Source organism: Nelusetta ayraudi, unplaced genomic scaffold (genome assembly GCF_046127955.1).
Source record: "Nelusetta ayraudi isolate G7.1 ecotype Tasmania unplaced genomic scaffold, CSIRO-AGI_Nayr_v1 ptg000042l, whole genome shotgun sequence".
NCBI classification, from domain to species: domain Eukaryota; kingdom Metazoa; phylum Chordata; class Actinopteri; order Tetraodontiformes; family Monacanthidae; genus Nelusetta; species Nelusetta ayraudi.
The window spans coordinates 5789565-5816922 of record NW_027466092.1 but is presented as its reverse complement, the minus strand read 5'-3'; the positions used below and the strand labels follow the sequence as shown (position 1 = coordinate 5816922).

Genomic DNA, 27358 nt, shown 5'->3' with positions numbered 1-27358 from the left:
CCTCTCTCTCTCTCCCCCTCTAACAAGCACACACGCACACACACGCACACGCGCACACACGCACACACACACACGCACACACACACACACGCGCAGCAAAATTCAGTTAGATGAAAAACTCCTTCTAATTGCATTTTGACTAGGCCCTTCTATCGCTTTGCCTCCAATTACACCCACAGTCCAAGGTCTCTAACGTGCAGCTGTGCCGTTGACTGGAGCCGTGATGGATTGCGATAGTTAATGATGATGGTCAGCCAAAGCATGTGCAGGGACTCTTGAGAATGGACCCTTGGCCCTTTATGGAGATGCAAGATGAGGATCGACACACGATCTGCAAAAAAAAGCGTATTTATGCCCGTGAAGTTATTGCGTTATTCATGAAGCAGCGTTCAGTGGTGGATTTGAGGATGTGGAGTTGAGCTCCCTGACCAGGAAACAAGGATCAGCAGGGCAGCTTTTCATACAGTTCTTGATTTTCTTTTGAGCTTACCAGGTTTTTATTATTCAAATGCTAATCAGCATGCATTGTGTTTGCCGCGTGAACTCGGCCTGCGGTGGGTTCGCTCCTTCCAAGCACTTTTATATTAAAGTTTTCCCCCTCTGTTTCTTTTGAGCTGGACAATGCTAATGAGTGTGTCTGGAAACTTGTGCAGGGTGTGAAACATTTTCTGCATCTTTCCTCTGTTAGCAGTTCGAGGGGTACACAAGGTACTTTTAAGTAGGAAGGTGTAGGACCAAACTTTGATTTCAGACATATTTTAAGAGAAGATGTTTTTCCTTTGCACTTTTCATGTTATTGACCGTCCAATTCATGAATGCAGCCAGACAAATGGACTCGGACCCCTACTGGCAACACTTTTCCTCGAGTTGGCTCAGAAAACTGTAATCACTTATCTTGGCAAAACTCTAATTCCAACGTCGCAACCTTGCTCCTAAACTTTCCTTTTCCTAAGGGAGTGCTGATGGAAACGCAATAAAAGCCGTAGTGAGCATTTAAAATGTGACAGCCAGGAAATGAGAAACGAGATGTTGCCAAGAGGAATAAGAAAAAAAGGGGCCACTGCAGTGTCTGTGGTAATTTTTCTTTTCACAATCCATATTTCTCTGTCCTTCATTTGATCACATCCAATCACACTGAAAGTGTGTATCTCACCTTTCACTTCAAATGGAACAAAAGCTGAGCAAATGTTCTGTTTTTTGTTACTTTCAAATGGAAACATGTTGGGGCTGTCTTGTGTGTGTGTGTGTGTGTGTGTGTGTGTGTGTGTGTGTGTGTGTGTGTGTGTGTGTGTGTGTGTGTGTGTGTGTGTGTGTGTGTGTGTGTGTGTGTTCGTGCGCATGGTAAGGGATTACTTTTTAAGTGACTGGCTGTGCGAGGAGCAGAAGCAGATCCAGATGTGCCGCTTCCCGCCACTGTCGACGCAACTCGCTTGAGCAGAAATTATAGCTGCTGTCCTCATTTCCAGAATGAAGACAAGCTCATCTGGGTTTTCTAAGTGGGCCAGCTCGGGCGTGAGTACTACCAAACGCTCAAGACATGCCACCGTAAGGCGCCCCTCGTCTTCCTGAGTAGAGGTGAACTAGTTAAGTGAAGGTAACTGGGCTGGTTTTGGTATTGTGACAACATTTTGCTTTTCAGAACTGATGAAGGCCTTTGAATGAGAAGCGAAACGTCTTCAAGATGCCAAAACCAGTCCAGTTGTCCTAACTTCTCCTAATCTTCTCATGATGACGTGAACAACTGAGAACCTACAGACCATATAAAGACAAACCTCGTTTCCCAAAAGTATAACATGGACAGTATCATTTTTGTATCAAGAAAAATATGACATCACCAGTGGTGGAACAGCATCGTTCAGAAGGCTTTCACGCACATCCCTGCCCCCAGCAGCCTCCCGGGATCATCAGATCTTGCTGGAGGCATTTCCAGGGAATGGAAAGGGTGCAGAACACGGCCCCAAGCATTTTCTGGGTCTTCCACCGGCCCTGCGACTGTGCAAAGCATTGAAGAGACTTCAAGTCAGAATAATGTAATGCACTATTAGAAGCTGCGTATGTATGACCAGTCGTTGAGAACAAAGCAGTGGAAGCTGCAGGCTTTTTTCAGGACAAAAACTGCCTACTCTATAGTGTTCATCATCAGCCAATAGGAAGCATTGGATCTGGCTGTGGTATACTGTATATAGACAACTGACTGAAACATATTCATTTATTTATTCGTAAATCTTTGGCTGTGGGTTGTTAGCCCATATTTTAAAAGAAAGATTAACCAGCGTGTCAGGTTTTGTTGTCTTCTCAGTAAATAAAAGAAAAAGAAAAATGCTTCATGACATAGTAGGACATTTCATTTAGGGGTCCATGTCACACATCTTACTACATGAGTTGGCAGCTCTACGTGCAACAAACAGTGCATTATAAAACAGGCATGTCCAGATGTGACTCTGTCCTGCTGCTGCAGGAAGCTTTGTTATTGTTTGGTGTGGCTGATGATTGGACATCCAACTTTGCATCATACTATAAAAATATCTTGAAATGTATCACCTCATTCTCCAACATTTCACGACTTCATGTCCACTGACTGAGCGTTAATTAGCAGGAGGTACTTGTTGGTTTAAAATGCTTAACTCCAGTCTTTTTGTCGTCTTCTTTGAATAGACCCGTATTTGTTCTCCACATGCCTTTCAACGAGGCAATTAACATTATGGATGTGATTTTAATTGTGGGATTTGGCTGCTTTTTCCTTTACTTTCCAGTCCCTTTGAAATCCAACAACCAAATTTAAATCCAACACAAACAGACAACACATACGCACTCTCACTTGCAATCTTCTTTGGCTTTCAGTTTAATGGAAATTGGAGCTCTGTCAACAGTACACAGTTCCACAGAGCGTAGAGAGTTTTCCAATTTGCTGTTCTTTCTTGCGAAAAGCAAATTTTAGTGTTTTTTTCTGGGTTTTTGCTCAGTATTCATTTATATTCCTTGGTAAATCCTATTTTCTGCTGGTAATTTTAATTATTTTGTTTGTTATTTAGGCATTGTTTGACTGTTCTTTTCTTTGCATGATGTATTGCAATTGTTCTGTCAGAGTGAAAACGAGAGATGCTTCTGAAAGTGTTTTATCCTTGCAAATTTTGAAAATAAAAAAATACTTAATTATCATTAATAACACTTTAAATCAGTGACCAAGTAAGGAGTTTTTGGTGTTTTTTGTTGGTTTTTATATTGGGCAAATTACAAAGTATCATTAGCAATTTTATTCACCCTAAGTAAAGATTTCCAAATGTAATTCATTTATAAATAGGATTGTGACTGCAATATAAAAAAAAAAACAATCAGAAGATCAGCAGTGCTGGAAATCATCAGTCATGCTATAAATCCTGTTATGTCACAGATTAGCAGGGTTCCATCCAGCAGGATGGAGACTGCCACATTCACCCGGTGACCACAGGGATTTTGGAGGCTATTAGAGTACATCTCATTGGTTTGAATGGGATTGGTGGCTCGTAAATTGATGTGTGATTGGCCGTTGTGTCGTCGCATGTGGTCGGATCCTAAGAATGCACAAGCCTGCTGTTCCATTGGTGGTTGTTGAAATGAGATCGGAGGACAAATCGGACACTTTGATGGCTGCAGCTTGATTGGTCCGCAGTGTGGTTACCTTTTGATGATCACAGACGGCTTGCACCTCCAGATCTGAGCTTTAGTTATACACACTAACTTTTATAATTTGGTTACCTTTCAATTCACTTCAGACCCAGAGTGGTGAATAATATAACTGGTCAAACAAGAGCTTTTTAAAATATTCAACAACTTTACCATTATCCTGAAGACCCTCCTCAGTGGAGTCACGTCTCAGCGACTGTACATGTCGGAGCGGCTTTCTTTCACACTCTCATTTGATTTGTGATCAAAATTCTTGTTTCCTGCATATTAATTTGTGACTGATGAATTATCTCCATCAACCTTTTCACCCAGCGGTGCCACTTAAATCTGCTTGACTTGAAAGGTCAAAATTAAATGCAGTCAGTGGAAAGTTGAGTACCATTAAATACTTGATCGTCTTTTCTTAGGGTCCTACATATTGGGTTTGTGTTCACAAACAGGAAGTGCCGATAGTGGTTTCAGTTTTTTTCCTTGTTGACACACCCTTTTAACAACCTACGGCTTCAGTAGAAGTGGAGTGATGCCAAAAAAAATAGATTCAGTTGCAGTTGAGCAAGAGTGGTCTTCAAGTGCACTTCTTTCAAGACCAAGCACTCATGAGATGTTAACATTTATATACATCACTTATCTACTTGGTGTTAAAGGGATAGTTGAACATTTTGGCAAATGTCCCTATTACCTCAATCCCCCAGAGTGCCCAGTGCATGTAGCTGCACTGAACATGCACTTTTTTTTCAGTATGTCTGGAGTGAATGCATGTGCCTTGAATACAACTCTGTCTCTTACGTGTTACGTACTTTCTTCTTTCAGGAGGTGCAGAATGTGCAGATCACAGCTTATCTCGATCTTGTCTCTACTCGTAAAGGCTTGGACATTTTTTGGTCGAAAAGACCCCTGTAATTGTCCAGTAATGGGCATGTTTAGCCCTCTGTTTACAACCTCCATAGCAACTATGAGGTGGTCTCAGAGGGTGCAACAAACGTGGCTACATTTGCCAACTCAGAGGAGCTCTGAGTGCCTTGTGGACATCCCAAAAGAGGAGTTTGCAGACAGGCTAGACACGCATGTTATTAAATAGAATTATGTATAATGTGGAACTAACATTAGAACATATCCACTGACTTAATTGGGATGTTTTCTATACTGCCACTTATAACTGATAATTCTCTCTTGCTCTTTTAAAGACAGTCTAGATATTCCCAATACTGGTTCGTGACCACTGTGTTGTTGTGTTTCCTCAGATCACCAGAAGCTGGAGCGAGAGGCCAGGATCTGCCGTCTGCTCAAACATCCCAATATCGGTAAGAGTCTGTGTTAACACATTGCCCAGTGTTTTACAGCACAATGTAGAGAGGTTGGCTTGAGGATGTCCCATTGATCTATAAAACAGTCATTATCAAATATTGATGCGCAATTCATAGATTTTTTTTTTTTTTTTTTTTTAGCCTTTAGTGCTTTTGACAGCACCTCACATCTGAAAGGAATCCAATGTACACAGTGGTGGAAAAAGATTTCTGGACACCTCATGCATTTGTGATGTACTGTATTGTCCTAGGAATCAGCCTTAAGTCTCCAAGTGCAGTTTATTTTAGTGCAGACACCAACATTTACCTACATGCTGCACGTGCTCGATTCTGTCCAACTCAGAACTGGATATTTCGGCAAGTTATTTCCTTTTATTAACAACAAACAACAAAATAATTTCCGTTTGTTTGTGTGCCTCTGATGCAGTCATGCCTTTTTAAACACACACAAAAAATATACAGCAAATAGTTAATGACAATAATTGGGGTGAAGTCAAATTTTAAGGGCATCTAAAAACTTTTTCCCACTTCCAACGCTTCCTCTCCACAGAAGCTGATGTCCATAAATATCTGGCTCACACATATACTGTACTACTCCCTCACAGTTTGGCACACTGGAAGGTGATTTTACTTCAACGCACTTTTATTTCAAGATTCCCAAGTTGTAAATTACCTGGCAGAAAGTCACACTCAGGATGCAGAAGGATGCACCTTTCTCAACAAAAGTTAAGCCTTGAGGCAGGATAAGTAGAAACCCTTATTAGCGAAAAAAGAATGAGCAGAAGATGAACCCTCATCTGCAACCTGAGGCTAAATATTGCCCTGTTATTAGCTTGAAATGAACTGGCTCAGCCTGCTAGACAAGTCAGCACCATCAAAGCACACGGCAACATCCCCCGTGCATTTCAACTTTGTGTGTAAAGCTAGCAATGTTCATTAGTATTTAAAAGCTGGGTGATTTGTCACTTTTGTGGTGGTAAACACTAAAATAACCACTGCTGTGACGTGGCTGGTTTTATCATGGAGCTAGACCCCTACAAAGTTAAAGTTAGAGTCCCAGTGATTGGGATTTGTTCTCTGTGTTTGACCCATCGTCCCCTGAGGGAGCGGTGGGCAGCAGCGGTGCCGCACCCGGAAATCATTGGGTGATCTAACCCCCCAATTCCAACCCTGGATACTGAGTGCCAAGCAGGGAGGCAATGGGTACCATTTTTACAGTCTTTGGTATGACCCGGCCAGGGAGCAGGTCTATAAATTGCTTTTCTTCATGGCAGGATCAAAAGCAGGATCAAAAGTGGGAGACAGTTCAGAGTAAAAAGAGTGACTTCTCTCTCCCATCAGCTCCTACAGATATAAACACACTGAGGTCCAGTTAATTGTCTTCAAATCAGAAACTTTGAGGTTAAATATTTGTTTGTTGCCCTCCATCGGGGTTTGTGCATGGTGCAAATTTGCACACATGACTTCCCTGCACATTGTGGAATAATGAACACCCACCTCCCCCTCAACATAATTACCACCTTAAGCAATTGCTCCTCGAAAACTGGCATTCAGTTGTCGCCTCGGCCCCCCTTTTCTCTGTGGGAATGAGACATGGAAGGTGGGAATGACATTCAGACTGATAGAAAAGGGGGATTATTTGGTGGCCAATTGTCCAGGAGTCTGAAATGCAATTTAGCAGCAGGATTTCAAAATAAGCTTGAGTTGCAGGCTTGTGTTGCCATGGGTACCAACTAAACATTTCACTGCAAAGCCCCCGTTTCCTTGTGTGTTTCCTCGTGGTGCGTCTTTGCATTTGCACTGATTTGTTTCTCCATCGGTAGCTTGCAACTCCCCGCAGCCACGTTGTGACGCAGCTCACCTGCGGGTTTGCTTCATTTTAACGTTTCCAATGAACTCCTTTTGAAACAATAACCTTGGGAAATATTCACTAGAAATAGAGAACACTTTATTGAACAAATTTCACAAAATGTTCCAGAACCAATGCCAGCCCTCCTTTGAATGTGGCTCATATCAGGCCACACATCATGTTTATCTCGAAGCAGTTTGTGTGGCAGGTAGTGTGGCCTCATTGCTATTCCGTTCACACGGCATCCAGCCATGGGAAAGCCCTTTCAGCTCCCTCAGATGTCAGTCGAGAGGCAGCGTTCGCATTGGAGCATGATGACCAGAATATTGTTGTACGGTTTCATATTTTCATCGATGCATTATTTCTAATAAACTGAAATGAATTAATACATTTTCCTGCTGCAGCCCTTTCAAATGTTAATGCACTCAGTCACAGTAAACGGTCGTGTGTTGTTCAACACCGGTTTAAAACTTGTAGTTCTGGAGAAACCTGGGAGACCAGTTCTTTGACGACTGAGTGAGGGGATTAACAAGCCAGTCAGTGACTTCAGTCTAGAGAAGAGGTGGGCAAACTTTTTGACTGGTGGGCCACAATGGGTTCTGAAATTTGACAGAGGGCCAGACCATAAGCATATGTAGTAAACATGTGCTTTAATGTCTATTGAAAATGAACAAAGCGCTTCTGTCTTTGAAGCCTTACAGTATTTAGCTCTTTATTGAAATTGCTCTTAAAATGCTGAAAAAAATTAATGAAATACAGCTATTTTATTACTTTTACTTGCTAGTCGTACAATGTCTTCAAGTTCGGCAGGCCAGATTAAAAAGTTTAACGGGCCTCATTACCCATGCCTGGTCTAGATGCTGAGCCAAAATCAGTGGTAATCTGAGCTTCTCTCCTAGAGATTCATTGTGATGATGATGATGATGATGATGATGATGATGATGATGATGATAATGATGATGATGATGATGATGTTCAGGAAACATTTGTCGAGCTTCACAACATCACAGTGCCGCAGCCTTCTGAAATCAGAAGCCCTGAGGGCTCGCTAACAAATGTAATAAAAATCAAAAGAAATGGCCAGGAACAAGAGCAGTATGGAACAAATTTTGAATGGCATGTTGCTTTTGTTTGAACTGATGCTGCGCTGGCATGTTGAACAGAAGACAGCGGCACGCTGGTGTTTTAGTGCCATTTGCGGTGGCATGGAAGTGCAGATAAATTATACAGTTCCCACCCGCTGGCGATGTGGCAGGATGCCTGTTGCAGGCGACGTTTTTACATAAGCAAATGGCTGATCCTCGGCTTTGTCTGTCTGCTCTCTCCTTCACAGTGCGCCTCCATGACAGCATATCAGAGGAAGGATTCCACTACCTGGTGTTTGACTTGTGAGTGCCGGCCTTGTGCTTTTGCATAATAGTGCATGATGTATTTTATGACACAAGATCCAAGCAGATACAAGCACTGCCAATCAGATATGCTGGCACAATTTGCCTCCTCTTTTGCTCCGTCTGTCTAACAACAGCAGCGTCTCACGTGTGCCTAAATTGCATCAAAGACTCCGATTGCAAGACTCACCAGTAGGTTTAAAAAAAAAAAAAAAATCTTTCTCACACTTTCTCCTTAGAATGGTATTTGGAAATGCAGAGAACACGTTTAATGATATATGACACACACATGCTTACAGTACATTGGACGATTTAAAGTAGAAGCAGGGAGAGTTCCTAAGTGTGGTTGGGCAGTGGTTCCTTCACTACTTGTGATGTCACAAATAGTTCTCACAGGGCTTCCAGTGATGTAATGGCACTTAAATTCGAGAACAGACATGGTCCTATAGTCCTAATGGTGACTAATATGCACAAATATGCAACCAGAAAAAGAAGAAGAAGAGAAAACCAGCACAGACCGAAGGTGCTGCTCTATAATTGGACAGTGTGGGTCTTCATCCCTCACTCACTACAAAGCCTAAGACGGCCTTTCAGAAGATAAATATTGCCACCATTGTTTTTCCTCTTCAGCCTAACATCGCAGCATTAAAGGGACGTCTGGTGTCAAATTCGTTTGCTCGTTAGTCGCCGCAAAACTTCATTTCCTCCTCCAACTCCGACGTTTTCTTTGCGAGTCTTCTGCCTCATTAGCTGCAGCACCGAGCCTGTTGCGCCGCGCGCAAGCAGGAACAAAGCTGCTATTATGCTAACGACGTTGTTGTTTTTTTGTTTCCCCCCCCCCACCCTCCAGTTCCTCGTCGGCCTCCATTACGTCCACGCATTCATGTGATTATGCGATTTGTTAATGAGGAGGCCGTCTTTGCGATTTCTCTCCCGTCTCATCAGACTCTCCTTTCAACCTCCCTTTGTTTCCCGCTCATCCTCACTCGCTCGCAGCCTCCTTCATCCGTCCTCTCGCGCTCATCGCCAGCTGTTGGCTGCCTTCTAATCTTGGCACCCGAGAATGAAATTGTTTCCGAATTTATGTGCTGCATTTAATCTGACTAAGGGCAATAAAGATGGAAATGGTGGGCGCTGTTAGACACTGGTAGGGATTAAATGAAAAAAAAAAAAAAAAAAAGGGCGGCTGCTTGGATGGCAATGTGTCGCAATTGTGTATTTAGACAAATGTAAATGGCTCTTGCATTGCTGCTGTATGTTTGTTTTGTTTTGTTTTTTAACAGAGCGAGAGCTTTAACAACATGGCGTTGGTTTTATAACAGCATGCCAAAGTCATTTAAATTACCGTATCATTTTTAATCAGGAAAAAAGCACCACATGAGGTTGTCATCGGTGTAAGTAGTGCCACGCAGCCTGCTGTGACTTTTTCCAAGTGGGACTGATGATGTCATCTGTGCTTTTACCACCAGTGGTGTGCTTTACAAACTTAGCAAACAATAGAAAGTGTGGAGGCTAATATGAAATAGCTTTTCTGAGGATATTTACAATCTAATGTGTTTGACACATGCTCTATTTATACATGGGATGTTGTATTGCACTTAACATGGCTGGCTCGGGGAAAGGAAAAACAATAACAAGCTTATAGCCAGAAGTTCACAGAAAGATGTGGAAACTTCTCCCAGCTGGATCAACAGTGTCCAGATACTGTTTGACCAAATGTGCTTATTATTGTAATGATTTCAGCGTTCAAGCTCAGGCTCGTCCGGCTTTCGGAGCCAGTTCGCCAAAGTGAAACATGGAGCAACTGAAACTTTTACTGGAGAAGAAATGAGCTTTCCAGATGTGTGTCCTTGTCTGACTCTTTGTGTCCTCTAGGGTTACTGGCGGCGAGCTGTTTGAGGACATCGTAGCCAGGGAGTATTACAGTGAAGCAGATGCCAGGTCAGTGTGCTGATGTGTCTGGTTTTACTGAATAAACGTGCTGTGAAACCCATTATGTGCGAGTACGGTAAAGGCAAAAAAGGCAAATCATGCATCTTGTAGAATGGAGTAGGTTGCAGTGTCCTATTGTCACAATACTGCAAGGTCTCAATGTAAATAAGTGTTTTCATACATGAAACCTATTGAAGCAGCTAAATTTCTACCTGTGATTTGCCTTTTTTTCCTTGACAAACGTTCAATTCCCCCCTCTATTTATCCTTTTGATTTGGATCTATAGTTCCTATTTTTTTTTCTGTCAATTTATGATCCTCTCCAACCAAGACAGCTATGGCATTTTTTTTTTACACAATCATGGTTATCTCAAAGTAATTTTTGTATTTTTAATTATAATTATTTAATTTATTGTCAATGGTTAAGTTCAGCTATAGGTTCATTTCTAAACATACGAGGACACTTTGACACGAGCCTGTCTTGACATTTGGAGCTGGAGGTGCTTTCAGGACGTCGGAGCATATTGTGGACAGTTCAGACAAGTATTGATACATTGATAGAAGTCAACTGAATTGCCCCTGGGAAATTCGTAAAGATGTTAATTAGATGTTAACAGGTTAATTATATCCTCTCTCTCATTTTCATTTGCAATAATCTGTATATTTTCTGTGAAATGCAACTATTGAAGATGCTCATTGATGCCATTGATTTAAGCTGTTAATGGTCCTATTTTAAAAATGTAATGAGTCAAGAGCAAAAGCATGCGTCCTGTGCTATCATTTTTTTCATGTCAAATGACTTAAAGGAAGACTGTAAATTGAATTGTTTTGTTTAGTCGTCAGTAGAATCATTATTAATCATATTAATTGAAATAAAAACATACAGTATATTGATCTCGCAAGGTTTTAGACGGGCAGGTTTTAAATTTTTCAACTGAAAAGCCTTTCGGGCAAAGGAAGGCGGGGAAACTCTGTGGGGTTGAACAAATTCCTTTAAATCTTTTGTCCACCTAGTGTCGGTATTTTCCTGTATTTGTACCGTTGGTGTCTTCCTGTACTTGTTCCCTTGTTTTATTTTTCCTGACATTTACCTGTCTCCCTCTTCCTCTCCTTTTTGCTTCTGGCCTGGTCTCTCTCTCCTCCACAGTCACTGCATACAGCAGATTCTAGAAAGTGTAAATCATTGCCACATTAATGGTATAGTGCACAGGGACCTGAAGGTTAGTAAGTGACAGCATTAACAGCAAAAAAAACAAAAAAAAAAACGAAATGAATAAAACCCAAGGCCTGCCTACACTGTGACCCCTCCCCTCCCTGCACTCACCCCTCTTGCTGTCTGATCAGTCGACCTTTTAACCTTTCACCGAGTGCTGCCTCCTCTCAGACCGCACCCTCGGCGCCAGACGGCAGCGTCCTCGTGCCCGCCTGCTGCAGGGCGCTGTGGGATGTGGAGCCGGAGTGGAGGCGGTAGACAAAGTGCATGTAGCATCTGTGCGAAACCATGCTCTGACACGACCGCTGGGAGGCTGGCAGCTGAGGGAGCAGGAGGGGGAGAAGGTGGAGAGAGATTGTCCCCATAACCAACATCTAAAGTGGTTTTGAAATTGAACTAGCACAAAAACTTTCTGTCATCAGACTGCAATTACAATCACACCTTTGACTGGCATAAAAATTGAAATGGCACTAAAAAAAAAAAAAAAAATGTATTCCTTTTTCGTGAACGGTTAAATCGTCTCAGCTTGTTGAATTTACAGGCGTTTAATCCTGCTTTGATGAATACCATTTGTCAAATTCTAGTGTCAGTAATTGGCTTTATCAACTGGAATAAGAATGAACCAAGCCTGCAAAGCCTGCAACATGACCGCCAAACAAAGTCATGCCCCCACATTCTCCGTGCTGCTCCCTCCTCGGTCTCCAGCCCCCAGCAGGCCAGGAGCTAACACCACTTCTGTTCTGAGGCCCGGCCAGAGCTTTGGCCATGTTGTGCGAGCAGCAGACAACAGTAGAGGCCTGTTCTGGGTTTTTTCTCTCTCTCTCTCTCTGTGACAGTACGTTGGAATAAATGGTCTATTTTGCCAGAGCGCCCCTAATTACGGCTGCTGGGTAATTTGGAGGGAGGCGTTGGGGCGGGGGGGGGTGGCTGAGATACCACATGGCCGTGTAAGTCGCCCTGCACAACATGGCCAGTGGCTGCTCTCTCAGGGCGTCAAAGCCAGCAAGCTCACACTGACAGCCAAGTGGTAGCTTGTCACTAACCCATGGCCCCCTGGTGTTTGCATGCAGTCATTGCATTCAGCAGATCCTAGAGGCTGTGCTCCACTGCCACCAGATGGGCGTGGTCCACCGCGACCTCAAGGTAAGTCCAACCATCCCAAAAAGAGCTGAAGACGCTGAATTTTATTTATGTTCTCTTTTTATAACCTGGACTTGTGTAACCTTACCAACATTTATTTTCGTATACACAGTGTGGTGTGTATTTTTAGTTCATAGAATTCCACCCTTTTTTACACCTAGAAAATCTGCCTGTCCTGCAATGGACATTAAGAAAAGAAGATTAAGAATTAGAGTTTCTAATAAAGTCTGTTTTCAATAAAGTTCCTTAATAGTCATGCACATATTGCATTTTTGATGCATTTCCTTTTAAGCAGTAGATGAAATGCTAGCTTTCTATTCAACCTGCCTGACATTGTTTCACTCACTGTCATTCAGGAGTGGATTCATTTTATTTTCATTTTCAATTATTTACAACATACATTTCCCTCAGGAGTGAGAGACTTACAAGGAAATGATCGCCTATGGGTCATAGAAAGAGTTTCAATCGATTCAATTTGGCCTTTTTGTCAAGTCACACTGTGAGGTGGCAGCAGGGGTGGTGGATATAGATGAGGAGCAGGTACACACCTGGTAATCGTCAGCCATTAATCACATGCAAGCATGCGATTAATGCCACCACTTAGGTTACGTGCCCCCACCAGCACCTCAAAGTTTCTCCGGTGCGCGTCCTCTTCAACCTTCATAGAAAGAGTTTGACTCTCGGAGGTTCTAGAAACCATGTAGGTCATGGCCGGATGGACCGTTTGTTTGTGAAGGTGGGCAATGTTTCAAAGTTTGGCCAACAGTGAACACGGAAGCCACGGTGTCCCAGCGTGATGCCTCCTCCTCTGCCTGTGGTTTTGGCTCGCTGAGCTCTGATTTGCCAGGCAAATGAGCCAGGTGCGTCTGAGGTCTGGTTTACAACCCGCAATTATAAACCGGGTTTTGCTTTCGCCATTGGCCCCTCTCGCGGCCCCGCGATTGGCTGTTGCCAGGTAGCCGCCGCCGCCGCCGCAGCTCGCTGCAGAAACACGTAGACAAAGCAAATGCAAGCAAAACGATTGGGCAAGCCGGCCGTAAAGTGAGAGGCGCCGTGGAAGGCGCTGTTTGCCGCCATTATCCGTGTGATTCAATTAGGCACATGGAGTGCGGCGTCATCCTCATGTGTATAGTGGGGAGTCCAAAACAGACAAACGCAAACCGTGTTTTGCCACTTTGGTGTTTTACTGGCAGCCTTTCAAATACGCAGATGTTTCTTCTTCTCTAATTGGATCGTGAAAAACGCTCTACCCTGGCACGTCTTCATTTAGAATTTGGTTTTAGCTACTTTACATATCAAGTCCATGATATTTCCTGAATTTTACCGAACGAAAGGGGATGTAGCTAATCATTTTGAATATTAGCGTGACTTATATTTTCAAATTCAACTTAAAAAAAAGCCTGAATGACATCTTTCCAAAAGCCAATTCTGTTGCCACACGCAAGAAACACGACACACTTCTTTCTGTTCAATGTAAACACAGACTACCTCTATTCCTGTGACTCCAGTTGCTGCCCTGCACCCCCTCCCCTTCCCAAGGTTATCCTAATTATTATATAGAATTGCGCACATAGCGTACTAGCTTCGCCATTTCGTTTCCCATTGATAGTTAGCCCAGTGCTGTTGAAGCAGCAACTTCATTCCATTAAGTTCCTTTTTATTACTGGATGCTTACCAATCAAATATAAGCCCTGGCGTACCAGCAGGAAGGAGAAGGGAGTGAATCGTGATGTGTTTTCAGTGACGTGAGGCTTTGCACGTCGTGCTAGTCCGTCGCGTTCTTCCTTGGCAATTGTGTTCAAGGAGACGACACGGTGCATCTTTGCTTTGTTCATGTGGGTTTCTGCAGCCTTGTCCACATCCTGCACTCCGCCACCAGTGAAATTCTATCTGGTGGTTAGTTTGTATTCACCTTGTGAGCACCTTCGCGTTTGCATGTGTGGGACTGTTGTTGTCCTGTGAGGCCGGAAAGCCACAGCCAATTGTAGAACAAAGGTTTTCTGGGTTCCGTTTTTATTCTGTCCTGTCTTACCCTCCAGGTTTGTTTGTTTTCTTTTCTTTTTTTTTTTGTTCCTGAAAGAAGGGCTGGACGCAGCCCACTGGGGTAACTGAGAGTGCTTGCAATGACTGCATGACGCCGACTAACCCTAACAACAAAAAAAAACCTTGCCTTTCTATGTGACCCCCTCTTCTCTCCCGTCTCTTAGAGTGCTTTCACAAACCTTTGCTCGCAAAGGTTTGAGGTGTCGCATCACTGTGATTAACACTGCATCACTAACGACTCAAGCAAAGCAGAAAATGATTTGTGCTCGGTTCACTCAGTTCAACCAGCCGACCGACACTTGCCGAGGAGGAACGATGCTCCAGCAAGCTTAGTGATGGACAAAATGTCAAGTGAAGTTTTCCAGTCAATTTTCAAAAAACACCCCCAAAACTATGCTTCACTGTGACCGCTCATGACAGCGGAGACAACTGTAAATGGTTCCATCAGAGAAAAGCGCTTTGAAAATGTCATTGGTTCGACTAAACCCTCTCCAAACCCACCGCTCGAACCCCAAACCCCTCTTCTCCCCTGCCAGCAAGTCAGCGTCCACCTTCTCCTGCCATTCAGCGCGTGTGTGTGTGTGTGTGTGTTTGTGTGTGTGTGTATGTGTGTGTGCGGGCACGTGCAGAGGCTGGACTCTGACTTCCTCTAATAATCACCCCCCCACCCCAGTCTGCACAGCAACTGTAGTTCCCACGCAGCTCCTCTACCAGCTCTCACTGCTAAACATACATAAGCTTTTTTTTTAAAAAAAATCACACTATTAGGCAGAATTGGTATCATGTATTTCAATATGTCCGCAAACTTCCTAATCAGCGTCATGATGACATCACCTCAGTGCAAGCTGTGGTCTTGTCATTTATATTTTTGTATTTTTTGCTTTCTCTGCTCTCTGCTCTCTATGTGTCTTTCCCTGAAGCCAGAGAATTTGCTTTTAGCCAGCAAGCTGAAGGGGGCAGCAGTCAAGCTGGCAGATTTTGGACTTGCCATCGAAGTGCAGGGGGACCAGCAGGCCTGGTTTGGTTAGTACATGGCACATGGCTTTATTTATTTTCAATTTTGCTGAAACTGAAAGCTCTGTTTAATTTTTGGTATCTGTTCTATTCTCTCATATTGGAAGCAAGAATTCTCATCTGACTGCAGGGATTTTTTCCCCCACTGCACACTGTCTAAGATGGCAGTGGAGTTATGTTACTCTGGAAATAGGAGAGGTTTTTCCAAATGAATCACGTAAACAAGGCAATGTTTTTGCTGCTAAGTTGACTTGGTGTGCCGCAGCTCTTGGCCCCCATTGTTAATTTGGATCGAATGTACTTTTGCCTATTTTTGGACTTTTGCTCCATGTGGAATAGATGAATAATTGCTATATTCCCTCAGCTCCAGCCTCACTTTGTAACAAGTTCCTATTGTGCTCTGACTTCACAACCGGTTGTTGTACACCTCATTGCCAAAAGGGCTCCGCTTGTAATTTGCCCCTTTAAAAAGTAGGTTGCAAGTCTTGAATCTGTTTTATTTTTCTCCCCCTAATTTTTTATTGCTCCACCTCGGCTTGCGTTGGTGTTCCAGGCTTTGCAGGGACACCAGGGTACCTGTCTCCAGAGGTGCTGAGGAAAGATCCCTACGGCAAGCCGGTGGACATGTGGGCCTGCGGTAAGAAACCTGCTGGGTCTTCTGGTCTTCATCTGCCAAGGCCTCTGAGGCCTTGTATTAATCATTGTCTGCTCTCAGTGTGCACCTTTTGATGGGCTGGGTCACTCACACACAAACACACACACACACACTTTACACCCACCTGTGTTGACTCGCTGAGTCTTTCTTCCACAACTCCAGCAGGTGGAGCATCATGCGCCCATTGCTCCTCGTGTCCAAATATGGGCGTTTATAATTGAGTCGTGTGTGTGCGTGCGTTCATGTGTGTATGTGTGTAGGTGTGATCCTCTACATCCTCCTGGTGGGATATCCTCCATTCTGGGACGAGGACCAGCACCGACTCTACCAGCAGATTAAAGCTGGTGCTTATGATGTGAGTTGTACTAGTGCGTACGCACACACACACACACACACACACACACACACACACACACACACACACACACACACACACACACACACAGACACGCACACACACACAGACAAACCTCAGTTTATCTTTCTATCTATCGATGAATCAACCTGTAAATCCTATTAAATCTTAGATTAGACACATGAACAAATAAATACAGCATTATGTCCGGCAACTGTGTATTCCTGATTATTACTGATTATCTTCCCTGCTACTACATGGCAAATGGCGTTTTCTAAAAACAGGCTCAGAAGAGTAGCCAGATGGCCAAAAAACGTGCACAGCACACTAAGAAAGAAAGGCGCTACGTTGTTGTAGCCTCGTCCACTGAGAAACAAATTTGCTAATGTTGACACCAATGGAAAGACTTCAACACTCCAATTGGGCTTCAGAGACTCTAAGAAGAATTGAAAGGGTCTTATAGGGAAAAATGTCAGAAAAGCACCATCATTTGTTCATGCTGACAAGGACAATTGATCAACTTTGTCAGCAGTTTTTTTCTTTTCTTTTCCTGGAACGTGAACAATATTGATGTGATGTGATGCATGGAACAGTTCCCATCCCCTGAGTGGGACACGGTGACTGCAGAGGCCAAAGACCTGATCAACAAGATGCTGACCATCAATCCAGCCAAGAGGGTGACCGCCACCGACGCACTCAAACACCCCTGGATCTGCGTAGGTGTCACACACGCAGGCACTCACATTCAAAACCTTTTAGGCCTCGCTTCTCTAACGGTAGGTGTTGAATCCGTATTCACAGCAACGGTCCACCGTGGCGTCGATCATGCACAGGCAGGAGACCGTGGACTGCCTGAAGAAATTCAATGCCAGAAGGAAACTCAAGGTGAGTCTCAGACGTCACGAGTCCTTCCAAAACAAGTCCCGAGTGCAATCAGGAAGCTCTGACAGCTGAATGTCCCTCTGCCTCCCCAGGGTGCCATCCTGACCACCATGCTGGCCACTCGCAACTTCTCAGGTAAAACCAAACCAAACCAGTAACGCTCATGCTTGGTTTGGCACAGAACTGATCACTTTTCTCTCTTAATCACGTACCAAAGCTACTTTGCTGCCACTGTTGTCTTACACCTGTTGCCCTTTACAGCTGAGTAGGCTCTACCCCAACCTGCCTTCACTGTCTTTAGCGGCAGACACTGAATGACGGCACGGATCAATACAGTCCCATCTCCAGGTCCCCGTTAAAGGGCAAAGCACTCAAACAGTGTCCAGCATCGCTGATTGCTTTTTCTTTTGACAAACGACAGCCAGGCCGTCCCTCTTTGATCGTTCTTTTCTCCTCTGCCAGTTCTTCAGTTTTCACTTCATGTTTTCCTGCCCGTCGTGTTTACTTGATTTTTTTTTTTTTTTGTTCTCCCCTCCCCCCTCTTCTTATGTGGTAACCCGTGTGGAAGGTGAGTTCTCCGCACAGTTGGCGCTAATTCACCGCGTCCAACTGCTGGGTTTGGTTCTGAGGCATGACGTCCGTTGTTGAAAGCACTTGCGCTACATTGCCCTCGGCCGGCACTCACTCAGTGGCCGTATTGGAGGTGATGCAGAGTTTCACATGCGCCATTTAAGTCTGGCAGTGTACACAGTTTTGTCACAGTCGCTGCAGTCACGACTGCCTGCAGCGCCCCAGAGACACCCAGAACAGGCTATTTAACGGTGCACGTCTAATGTGACGGCTGTGCAGCAAATGCATCGAGTGCGCACAGGGAAGTCATTTTACAGCTTTAATTATTTTTTCATTATCAAGCTGTGACATTGCGTGAAAAGGAACAGAATGAACATGTGCTATTTCTTGCCGAACGAGTGCAGTGTAATTGCAGCACTTTCGTGGAAGTTACATCAAAAATTTAATTTCAATTTTTGTTTACCTGAAAATGTCCAGAATGACACGTTACGAAAGAAAATAGTAAACTAGGGATGTTAACAATTAAAAAAGAATTTTATCGATTAAATTAAATTAGTCGCAATTAATTGAATGTTTTTTACACAGCTTTTTTTTTTTTGTTAAATGGCATTGTGTATACATGTACACCTAGAGGAAGTTACTTTTAAACAACTTCAAAAAAAAAAAAAAGTTGAAATGTGACCCATTAGCAGTCAACTTAAAGTCAAAGGATAAATGTTTAGGGTGTTTTTACTGTTTTCTAATGTAAAATATTCATCACATTGGACCCTCAACATTATTTAAGGCTTAAATAATGTGTTTCTTACACATGTTTCATTTTGTTCTCAAGAAAAATCGCAGCTTATCAATGAATCGTTAATCAATCGACAAGGTCAATCAACTAACGATTAATGACTTTATCGATAATTTGCATCCCTATAGTAAACCTTTTAAATATGTTTCATCTCAGTATTTCCCATTGTTCATATACCTTCTAACATAATTTGACTCCGATAACCCAGTATCCATACCGGTTTACCTTGTATTTGAAATGCTCCCGTGTCTTCGTCAGACATCGTTGTGGATCACGCAATTGTTGCTTGTCCTCAAGAAACAACAGGACTGGGGCAACTGTGACGCTGTGATTTGATTCCATCTCTGGCCAGCAATTTGTTTTACCAACCCTCAAAGCAAGAGGAACATCAGCATTATTTTCCTCTCGAAATGCACAATCCTCCAATACGGCTGCCAAAGGAACTTTTCTATCCCCGTCAACCTCCCAGACATACTCATGGTTATGATTTCAACACGCCGCCCCTGAACCTCTCACTGCTGTAGACGACTGACCGACACCCTGAAACCTCCTGTGCTCTTCCCGCCGCTACTCAGCCGTCCAACACTTGCATGTTAACACAGAGGCAGGTTGCCTTCACTGACCCACCAGCGAAAACACCGTGAAACCGTGGTCACTGCCGACTTCCTCCCGGTCAGAGGCGGCGTGAACGTGGCCAGAGGAAGACGAGGAAGTTGCCGTGGCGACACGCCGCTGCTCACCCACTCCTCTGAGCCCTCTTCAAGGACCTAATCGCATGTCCCGACATAATTTCATCTCCTGTGTCAATTCACATTTTTCCCCACCTGCCTTCCACTCTGGCAGGAGCACACGTTAGAGGTCGTGCCTGGTGGTTCGCCCCAGTGTGCGAAATACGGGTCAATATTCGGGCGGGTGGGGAGTTCTCATCCTACTGATTGTTCTATAATACCAATCTAAATTTCCTTAACACGCCAGAGGCCTATAATAACCTCATAATACCTCATGGATGCAAGCCATATACGTGCACACAAGCTCTGCATGGCAACAAAAAAAACCAAACATATTAGACAGGGTGATCTTGAAGACATTTTAGTGACCATTTGTACATATTAGCTTCTTGAAAAAAATATGACACCCCCTTAAGTTTTGTTTTGAGGCTTTCAAGGGGTCTCTTGGGTCAATTGGTGAGAGTGTGGGTGTTCAACCCTCCCGGACCCCCATCTATTTCGCACACTGGTTCGCCCCGTAGAAACGGTGCATTTCTTGCTTCTGTGTCCTGATTCCAGTCGTCGTCCACTGAGTTTTTTTTTTCTTCCCCTTTTTCTCTGTCCCCATCATCTTGTTCTCTCTCAACAGCAGCCAAGAGCCTGCTGAACAAAAAAACAGATGGCGTCAAAGTAAGTCCTTCTTCCTCACGTCTCTCTCGCGCGTCTCCAGATTTTTTTCCTTCCACCCCCGCCAACCGCGCGGCGAGAGAGCCGCACGTGCTTTTCGTCGCGCACGAGCGACGGAGGCTGAGGCGCAGCGGGTTTTCTTCCCGTCAGCTGCAGGCGACGCTGAAATCAAACCGAAAATAAAAGCCGCCATTGAAGGAAATCGGTTTCCTCCGCGATGGATATTTGCAGATAATGATCCCCTCTCTGCTTTGCGAGCGTGGGACTGAAGGAGGGAGCTGCTGGAAACTAATAACTGATGATTAAATTAAGATTCCAGAGTGGGAGAAGAGTTTCATCTCCCCATTATTGGGCTGTCGAGTGACGGTAATCTTTCAATAGCGACCAGCAGGAGCTCTTTGACTGTAAATGCACTCTGTTGAGGGTGTCGGTGGGCTCACACTGGCCCTGACACACAACCCCACAGGAGGATTTGCTGTTCAAAGTTGATCAAAGTGGTTGTAGTCGCTCAGGAAGACTCCAAATATCCATTTTTTTTCTATTACCGACTCCCTTGCACTCAGAGTCGATTGGGGAAGCTCCAAATATGTTTTCTTAAATTGTAACTGACACCATAACAAAGAAATTGTGGTCTACACTTGTCAAATACTAATAGCATTTTAAATCTGGATGGTCAGTGTAGCATTATTAGTCCAGAGGGATGCATATTAATTGTTTGACACAATATAAATATACACTACCAGTCAAAACTTTGGACACACCCTATGAATGTAATGTATTTTCTTTCATTCTAATGACTATTGACATTTGACAGTTTCTCACTGAAGGCATCGAAAGTACATATGAACACACATGGAATTATGTAGGAAACAATAAAAGTGTGAAATAACTGAAAAACGTTTTGAATTTAAATTCTGCAAAATAGCCTCATAAAAAGCATTTTTATTTATTAAACGTATCTTTCTTTGCTGCATAATTACTGATATCTTGCTCATATATTTGACATCTTCAGTATCTATCTGCAGTGTAGAAAGTTGTAAAGATAGAAAAAGAAAATTGCATGAGAATTGATGAGTGTGTCCAAACTTTTGACTGGTAGTGTATGTAACGTGTATTTTGCAATCTGCTGAACTGGATTGTTCTATTTTAGTCTCCCTCGTTAGAAGAAAGTCCCTTCCGAAACGTGTCACCACTCGTGTCTGTTTTTTTTCCCTGTGTCGGCTGTGTTTGATGTAAACAGTTGAGTTGCGTCTGACTCTGTCTCTGGTTGTGTTGCGGCTGCTCGTTTCAGAAAAGGAAGGCTGAAGGCTCAGACCATTTGGGGGTAGGCCCTTTGTTCGCTGCTGCTTGTTAGCCTCAGTTGCAGAAAAAAACCATCGATCCTGGAATCCCGGTGGGCTTAGAGATGGGGAGACACTTCATGATGGCGAATCGACACAGTTGGAAGAGCCCTGGTCAATAGGCAGAGGCTCGGATGCTCTGTTTAATTACGGACCCTAAGTGATCTTAAAGAAAAGTAGGGCAATTGTTGGCCAAATGACCTCAAAACCCACAGTGTATATGTTTGTTGTGACAGTTAGAAGTCATGTTGTGTCTCCAGCAATACAGTAGAGCCTCTAGAAATGCAGTCTGTCTTCTTCTCCCCTACATATGATTTCCAATCTCCTCTGTAGGATTATTGTTTTTTTTTTTTTTATTATTTAGGCTAGAGGATTTAATTGTCTTTGTCAGTAGTTGATTCCATCATTTGATTTTTCACCCTAGTTGTGATGTTATGGAGCTCAAGTTGCCTGAATGAACTCACAGGATCACAGGAACGCTTGTAAATGCTTTGATATGTTTGCAATTTGGGTTAGGTCTTGAAAGCACAGCCGTGTCACTGTGACGGTTTGTGCAACATTGTTCCGTCATTTTGCGTGATACTGTTGTCATCACAGAATCCTCCTATTGATTTTCAGTGTGTCGTGGGCATTACTTCCATAGCCACTCTGAAGGCTCGACTCCCCCTCACCAGTTCTCTCCACCAGTCACCTCCTGCTCCACAGCCTCCCCTCCTTCACAGCGGCTGCTTGGAATGTTTGAACACTGAGCCTAAGTCACCTCTGTCCTGTCTCGTCCGTCTGCCTTTCTGTTTGTCCGTCTGTCCACTCTGTCCCTCCAGATCAACAACAAGGCCAATGTGGTCACCAGCCCCAAAGAGCCTGTTCCCACTCCTTCTCTGGTACACTGTCCGCCTGCACTGCTGCCTGGACGCGAGCATGGCTGTCTGTCTCTGTTCTAACTGCCTGCCTCCTTTTACTTTCAGTCAAGTCGTTTGCTCAGCTTTCTGGGGAGTTATCGCTCTCTCTATGGCCATCGTTTGTTTCCCATGAGGTTTCGCTGAATTGCCGCGTTGCTAAACGTAACCGACAGCACGATTTTCCTTGTTGTTGATGATGGCTGTTAATGTCTAATCTAGGACTACCAAAGACTTGCAAATTAGGGACGGTGGTTCGTCTTGGAATCCATAAATTGGAAGAGCAAATTAAAAAATACATTATTATTATTTTCAGTATTATTATTATTATGACTATATAGCCAAACCAGCCAACCTTAAACTCTTATATATAAATAAATTGAAATTAATATTTTTAAAAACAAACTCAATCTATTGCTTAATTTGCCCATGTCTAATATATATACTGTAGAAGTATATATGCATATGTATAAATATGTAAATATGAACCTATGGATAGGCTCTTTTTTTAATTTTCTGAAATCTACAAGAGACTGTGGCACATTTCAACCTTCCATCAGTCCAAGTGTTTTATTGGTTTTGAGGTTGACGTCTTCAAAAGCAGCATTTTAAAATTTCTCCAAAATAATCTCTAATAACGCCATCTTATAAAATTACACCAACCGTCGTGGTGGTCTCGCATCTTATCTCCTCTTTTGTTATCTGATTGATTTTATGCTCTTACAGTGACGTGGTGTACTGGATGTTATGTGATGTGCTATGCATGAGTGACGTGCGTGCTTTTATGGGGACTTTTAAAACGTTTCAAATGGCAGGGAGAAGAGAAGCGCCCCCCTTTCGCAGGTTGTTTGCACCGATGCCTGAGTTTAATGTCTCTTCTTATCATATCGTTTGTGTTCAATGATGTTTGATCGTTTTTAGTGGAACTCAGTGGATGTCTTTGGTTTTATGGCGCTGTCCACCTGTTGGTAATGGTGCTGTAGGGAGAACCGAAGCCCTTAAACAGCAGTGTTGTGCATTTCCCTCCTTCCTCCTGCACTTTCATTTCCCGTTTTTCCCCTTTTTATGCCTAACGATCTTCCTAACCTACCTCTGCTCTGCACCGACCTCTCTTCCACCTCTCGGCCCCCCCATATCAGGAGCCCCAGACCACTGTTATCCACAACCCTGCTGATGGAAACAAGGTACACAGCGGCAGGGATGCGAGTCCGACGCCCTGGTCTGCTGCTCTCTGCCGTGTAGAGTAGAGCCTCAATGTTGCTGCTGATCGTGATGTTTCCTGTTTGTTTGTTGATGTTTTTTTTTAAAAACCAAGGAATTATAACAGCAAAGCATTGCACGTTGTCACCCACTGTTGCACGCAAGTCTCTCATCTTCCGGGATTGCTAATGCTGTTGTTTTCATGTGAGATATAAACATGCAAATCAGTTGCTGTTATCTCACACGCCGCCTCGTAATCCTCCGAAGAAAGCATGTTGTTGTTTTAACACGGCGCTGGGTTTGGAAGTTGTGTGACAAAGGGATTATGGATGTTGTTTGGCGCAAAACACGCAATCCTTGTCAGGAAAGCCCAGCACCAATGTCTGTGTTGGGGGCAGACGAGTGGATCTGCGTCGTCATGTTTTAATCCATCAGATGACCGTTTGGGTTCACATGCATGCTTCTCTCTGTCTTGAGCTTCGTGCCACGCCGTGATGTCGCACACAGTGTCGCACACGGTCAACGTTGTGGTGCAATGGCGTGGTGTTGTGTGGACACATGCAAAGATGTTGTGCAGCTTTTATGCAAATGAAAAAAAAAAGTTTCAGCAACATGAAGCCTCATTTTTAGGTATTTCGATTTATAGTCTTTTTTTTTTTTTTTTTTTTTAAATGACCATAAGCAACAATATTAGTCAATTGGTCTATATCTGTATTCTAATGATTTAAATTATTGAGTCACGTTTTTTTATGTAATTGAACAATTTGCACCAACGGATTGATTGATTCTTACATGTTGTTTTTGTCTTTTTGACAGGAGTCCAGTGAGAGTGCCAACACCACCATTGAGGACGAGGATGTGAGAGGTAGGAAGGTTGAAAATGTCGCACACAAGCATTGGCAATTGGTAGATACCTCGTTTAAACTGTTTGTTTTTTTTTAAATAAAGTTCTTCAGCAGCAGTTTGAGCTTAGTATCAGTCATCATAGTATTAGCTGCCTCAGTCTACCCACACAGTCACACAAACCTGACTAGAACACTTTTTTTTTTGTCTATTTCTATGCATGACTATGATGCATACACTACCAGTCAAAAGTTTGGACACACTGTGAACTGAATGTCTTTTCTTTCATTCTCATGACTATTAACATTGCAGTTTCTCATTGAAGGCATCAAAACAACGCATTAACACACATGGAATTATGTAGAAAACAATGAAAGTGAATGAACTCAAACACATTTTATATTTAAATTCTTCAAAATAGCCACCTTTCATAAAAAGCATATTTAGAGTTATTGAATGTGTTTTTCTATGCTGCATAATTACATAAGGTGTGTCCAAACTTTTGACTGGTAGTCTATATTTGCTCATTTTAGTTTTTTCAACAACAGTTACTAATACACAGTAGTTCCTTGGCTCATATACTTCTGGTCCTTTTTGTACTTCTGTATTTGATAGTAGAGGTTTTTTTTTCATCTGTCCATCTGTGATTTTAGCATAGAAACACTGATCAATAGTAATGACATATCATTTTTATCTATTGCAATAAATGTCAGTGGACTGCAGATAGCAGTTTTTGGAGCTGATGGTTGCATGCGACTTTAAATGGCCCTCTTCAGTTAACAGTGGTGAAACTAGAGCTTGGCTGAATGATCAAGTCTCTTGTGAATGGGAATCAGCGTTTCCTTCTAGGAGGAGCATCATGGCGAGAGGTGGGGTCACCAGCTGGAAACCTCATTCCTGAAGCTTTGAGTGTGCAGCAGCGTAGATGATCAGTGGCTGGCTTCTGGTTGGGGTTATGTGCCGTGTAGTGGTCACGCGCTTCCTGTATCAGGGCCAATTCAGCTTGATTGAGGATGAAATAAAAAAGAAGACTAAAATTAGAGAGTGCGCCGTAGGTCCTGCGGATTTTGTTCTTTGGATCCCCTGATGTAAGTTTCTGACCGAAGAAAGACTCGTCCGTGCCTTTATTCCCTTTAGTCCCTTCTTCCATCTCATCAGCATTCTCTCATAATCCATCCAAACTGATTTGTTCTCAGCTGGTGGAGGTGAAGCTGAGCTTTCAACAGGCTGTCATTTCCTGCATGCTTTTCATCTCATCTTTTTTCCATTTCTCCATCCATCCATCCACCCATCCACCCATCCACCCACCCAACCATCCAACCATCCACCCACCCATCCATCCATCCATCCACCCATCCACCCACCCAACCATCCAACCATCCACCCAACCATCCATCCATCCACCCATCCATCCACCCATCCACCTACCCATCCATCCACCCATCCACCATCCATCCATCCACCCACCCACCCATCCATCCATCCATCCATCCATCCATCCATCCACCCACCCACCATCCATCCATCCATCCATCCACCCACCCACCCATCCATCCATCCATCCATCCATCCACCCACCCACCATCCATCCATCCATTCACCCACCCACCCACCCATCCATCCATCCATCCATCCATCCATCCATCCACCATCCATCCATCCATCCATCCTCCTCTGCTGCGTTCTGTGTGACCCCAGCTCACTTTCCTACTCCTGCCCTCCAAATCTACCACCTGAATAACTTGCCGCCCGCCGCCCCTCACGGGCCGAGCCGCTCCCCCTCGCCCTGCCCCTCCTCCTCATCTTCCTCCTCCTCGTCCTCCTGCTGGTACTCTCCAAGTGTTTGGCCCAGCTGTGAGGAGTGCTGCCACTACATCCTGCGGGCGTTGGTGGCCGCCTACCTGCTCCTCTTCTTCACATCTTCCTTTCTGGTCTTGTTCTCTGACCATCCCGCCACGGGCCTCCACGGCTCCTGTCACACCCTCAAGCAGGGCTCTGCCCCTCACCTCGGGGTGTCCCATCCCACCGCGGACCCCACCGACTCCCAGTGTAAGTCCGCTGTCCCCCCCCTGCTTGGGAAGACGCTGCAGGCTTCTCCCTGCGTTCAGTTTTACTGAAGCAAGTTACAGGTGTGGGTGAAGAAAATAGTGTCAGTCAATCAGGACTCATTTACGGCCTCTTCCACTGAGCCGTTGTCCATGACCGCCATCTAGAGGCCGTTATCCGCAATAGCACCCATATGATTAGGACTGCATGATATTAAGAAAACATGCGGTATGTGATAATGCTGTTGTGTGTTGCGATAACTGACTTGGGATAAAGAAGAATTTAAGAATCGAAATCCACCTGCAGTGTCTCACATTGCAAATGTTTCGCGCTCCAGTTCCTCTTCGTCCACATTTTCCTCGCATGTCTCTGTCGCTTCCGCCCTGACTCCGCCCCCCTCACTCTTTCTGATTGGCCAAATTTATTTTCGTCTAGCGCATGGATGAACGCACTATTTATCGCAGTGTTTACGATATGTCGATCACACATGTTGATATCGCGATATCGATAAATTTACGATATTATTGTGCAGCCCAACCTGTGATGCACTCTCACAGGTCATTATTTGCAAAAAAAAATAAAATAATAACAATCTTCTGACTATCTTGCATCCTGTTTTTCTGCTGATGGAGTTATGACTCAGCGACTGTTGTCTGTTTTGTGAGGAACACTGATTCAGACTGTAACTGTCATGCACAATTCTGTTTCCTTCATGGTCACTCAAGTGACCCAAGGTGTTTATTAGCAGGCCAACAAATATCCCGTGTGTCCTGTGGTTTGCTCTTTGTGATTTAGGATTCTGGTGTAATACCTCCTGTGGTTTCATCTTTTGTCATTTT

The 27358-nt window shown here is 43.8% G+C and overlaps 1 protein-coding gene across 9 annotated transcripts in view; it reads left to right on the top strand.

Moving 5' to 3' along the window:
- Positions 1 to 27358, top strand: part of camk2d1 (calcium/calmodulin-dependent protein kinase (CaM kinase) II delta 1) — a 55666-nt gene that overhangs the window by 23959 nt on the left and 4349 nt on the right. For 2 of the 9 annotated variants that reach the window (XM_076033888.1, XM_076033886.1), the window contains exons 3-16: positions 4905 to 4964; positions 8150 to 8204; positions 10080 to 10145; positions 12419 to 12491; positions 15452 to 15554; positions 16099 to 16182; positions 16461 to 16555; positions 17149 to 17271; positions 17357 to 17440; positions 17530 to 17572; positions 20157 to 20197; positions 22356 to 22415; positions 23570 to 23614; positions 24447 to 24495. In XM_076033888.1, the coding sequence (XP_075890003.1) occupies positions 4905 to 4964; positions 8150 to 8204; positions 10080 to 10145; positions 12419 to 12491; positions 15452 to 15554; positions 16099 to 16182; positions 16461 to 16555; positions 17149 to 17271; positions 17357 to 17440; positions 17530 to 17572; positions 20157 to 20197; positions 22356 to 22415; positions 23570 to 23614; positions 24447 to 24495 (981 nt within the window). Of the gene's footprint in view, positions 1 to 4904; positions 4965 to 8149; positions 8205 to 10079; positions 10146 to 11282; positions 11356 to 12418; positions 12492 to 15451; positions 15555 to 16098; positions 16183 to 16460; positions 16556 to 17148; positions 17272 to 17356; positions 17441 to 17529; positions 17573 to 20156; positions 20198 to 22355; positions 22416 to 23569; positions 23615 to 24446; positions 24496 to 27358 lie in introns of all 9 variants that reach the window. The other 7 variants (XM_076033889.1, XM_076033891.1, XM_076033887.1 and 4 more) reach the window with 7 other exon arrangements.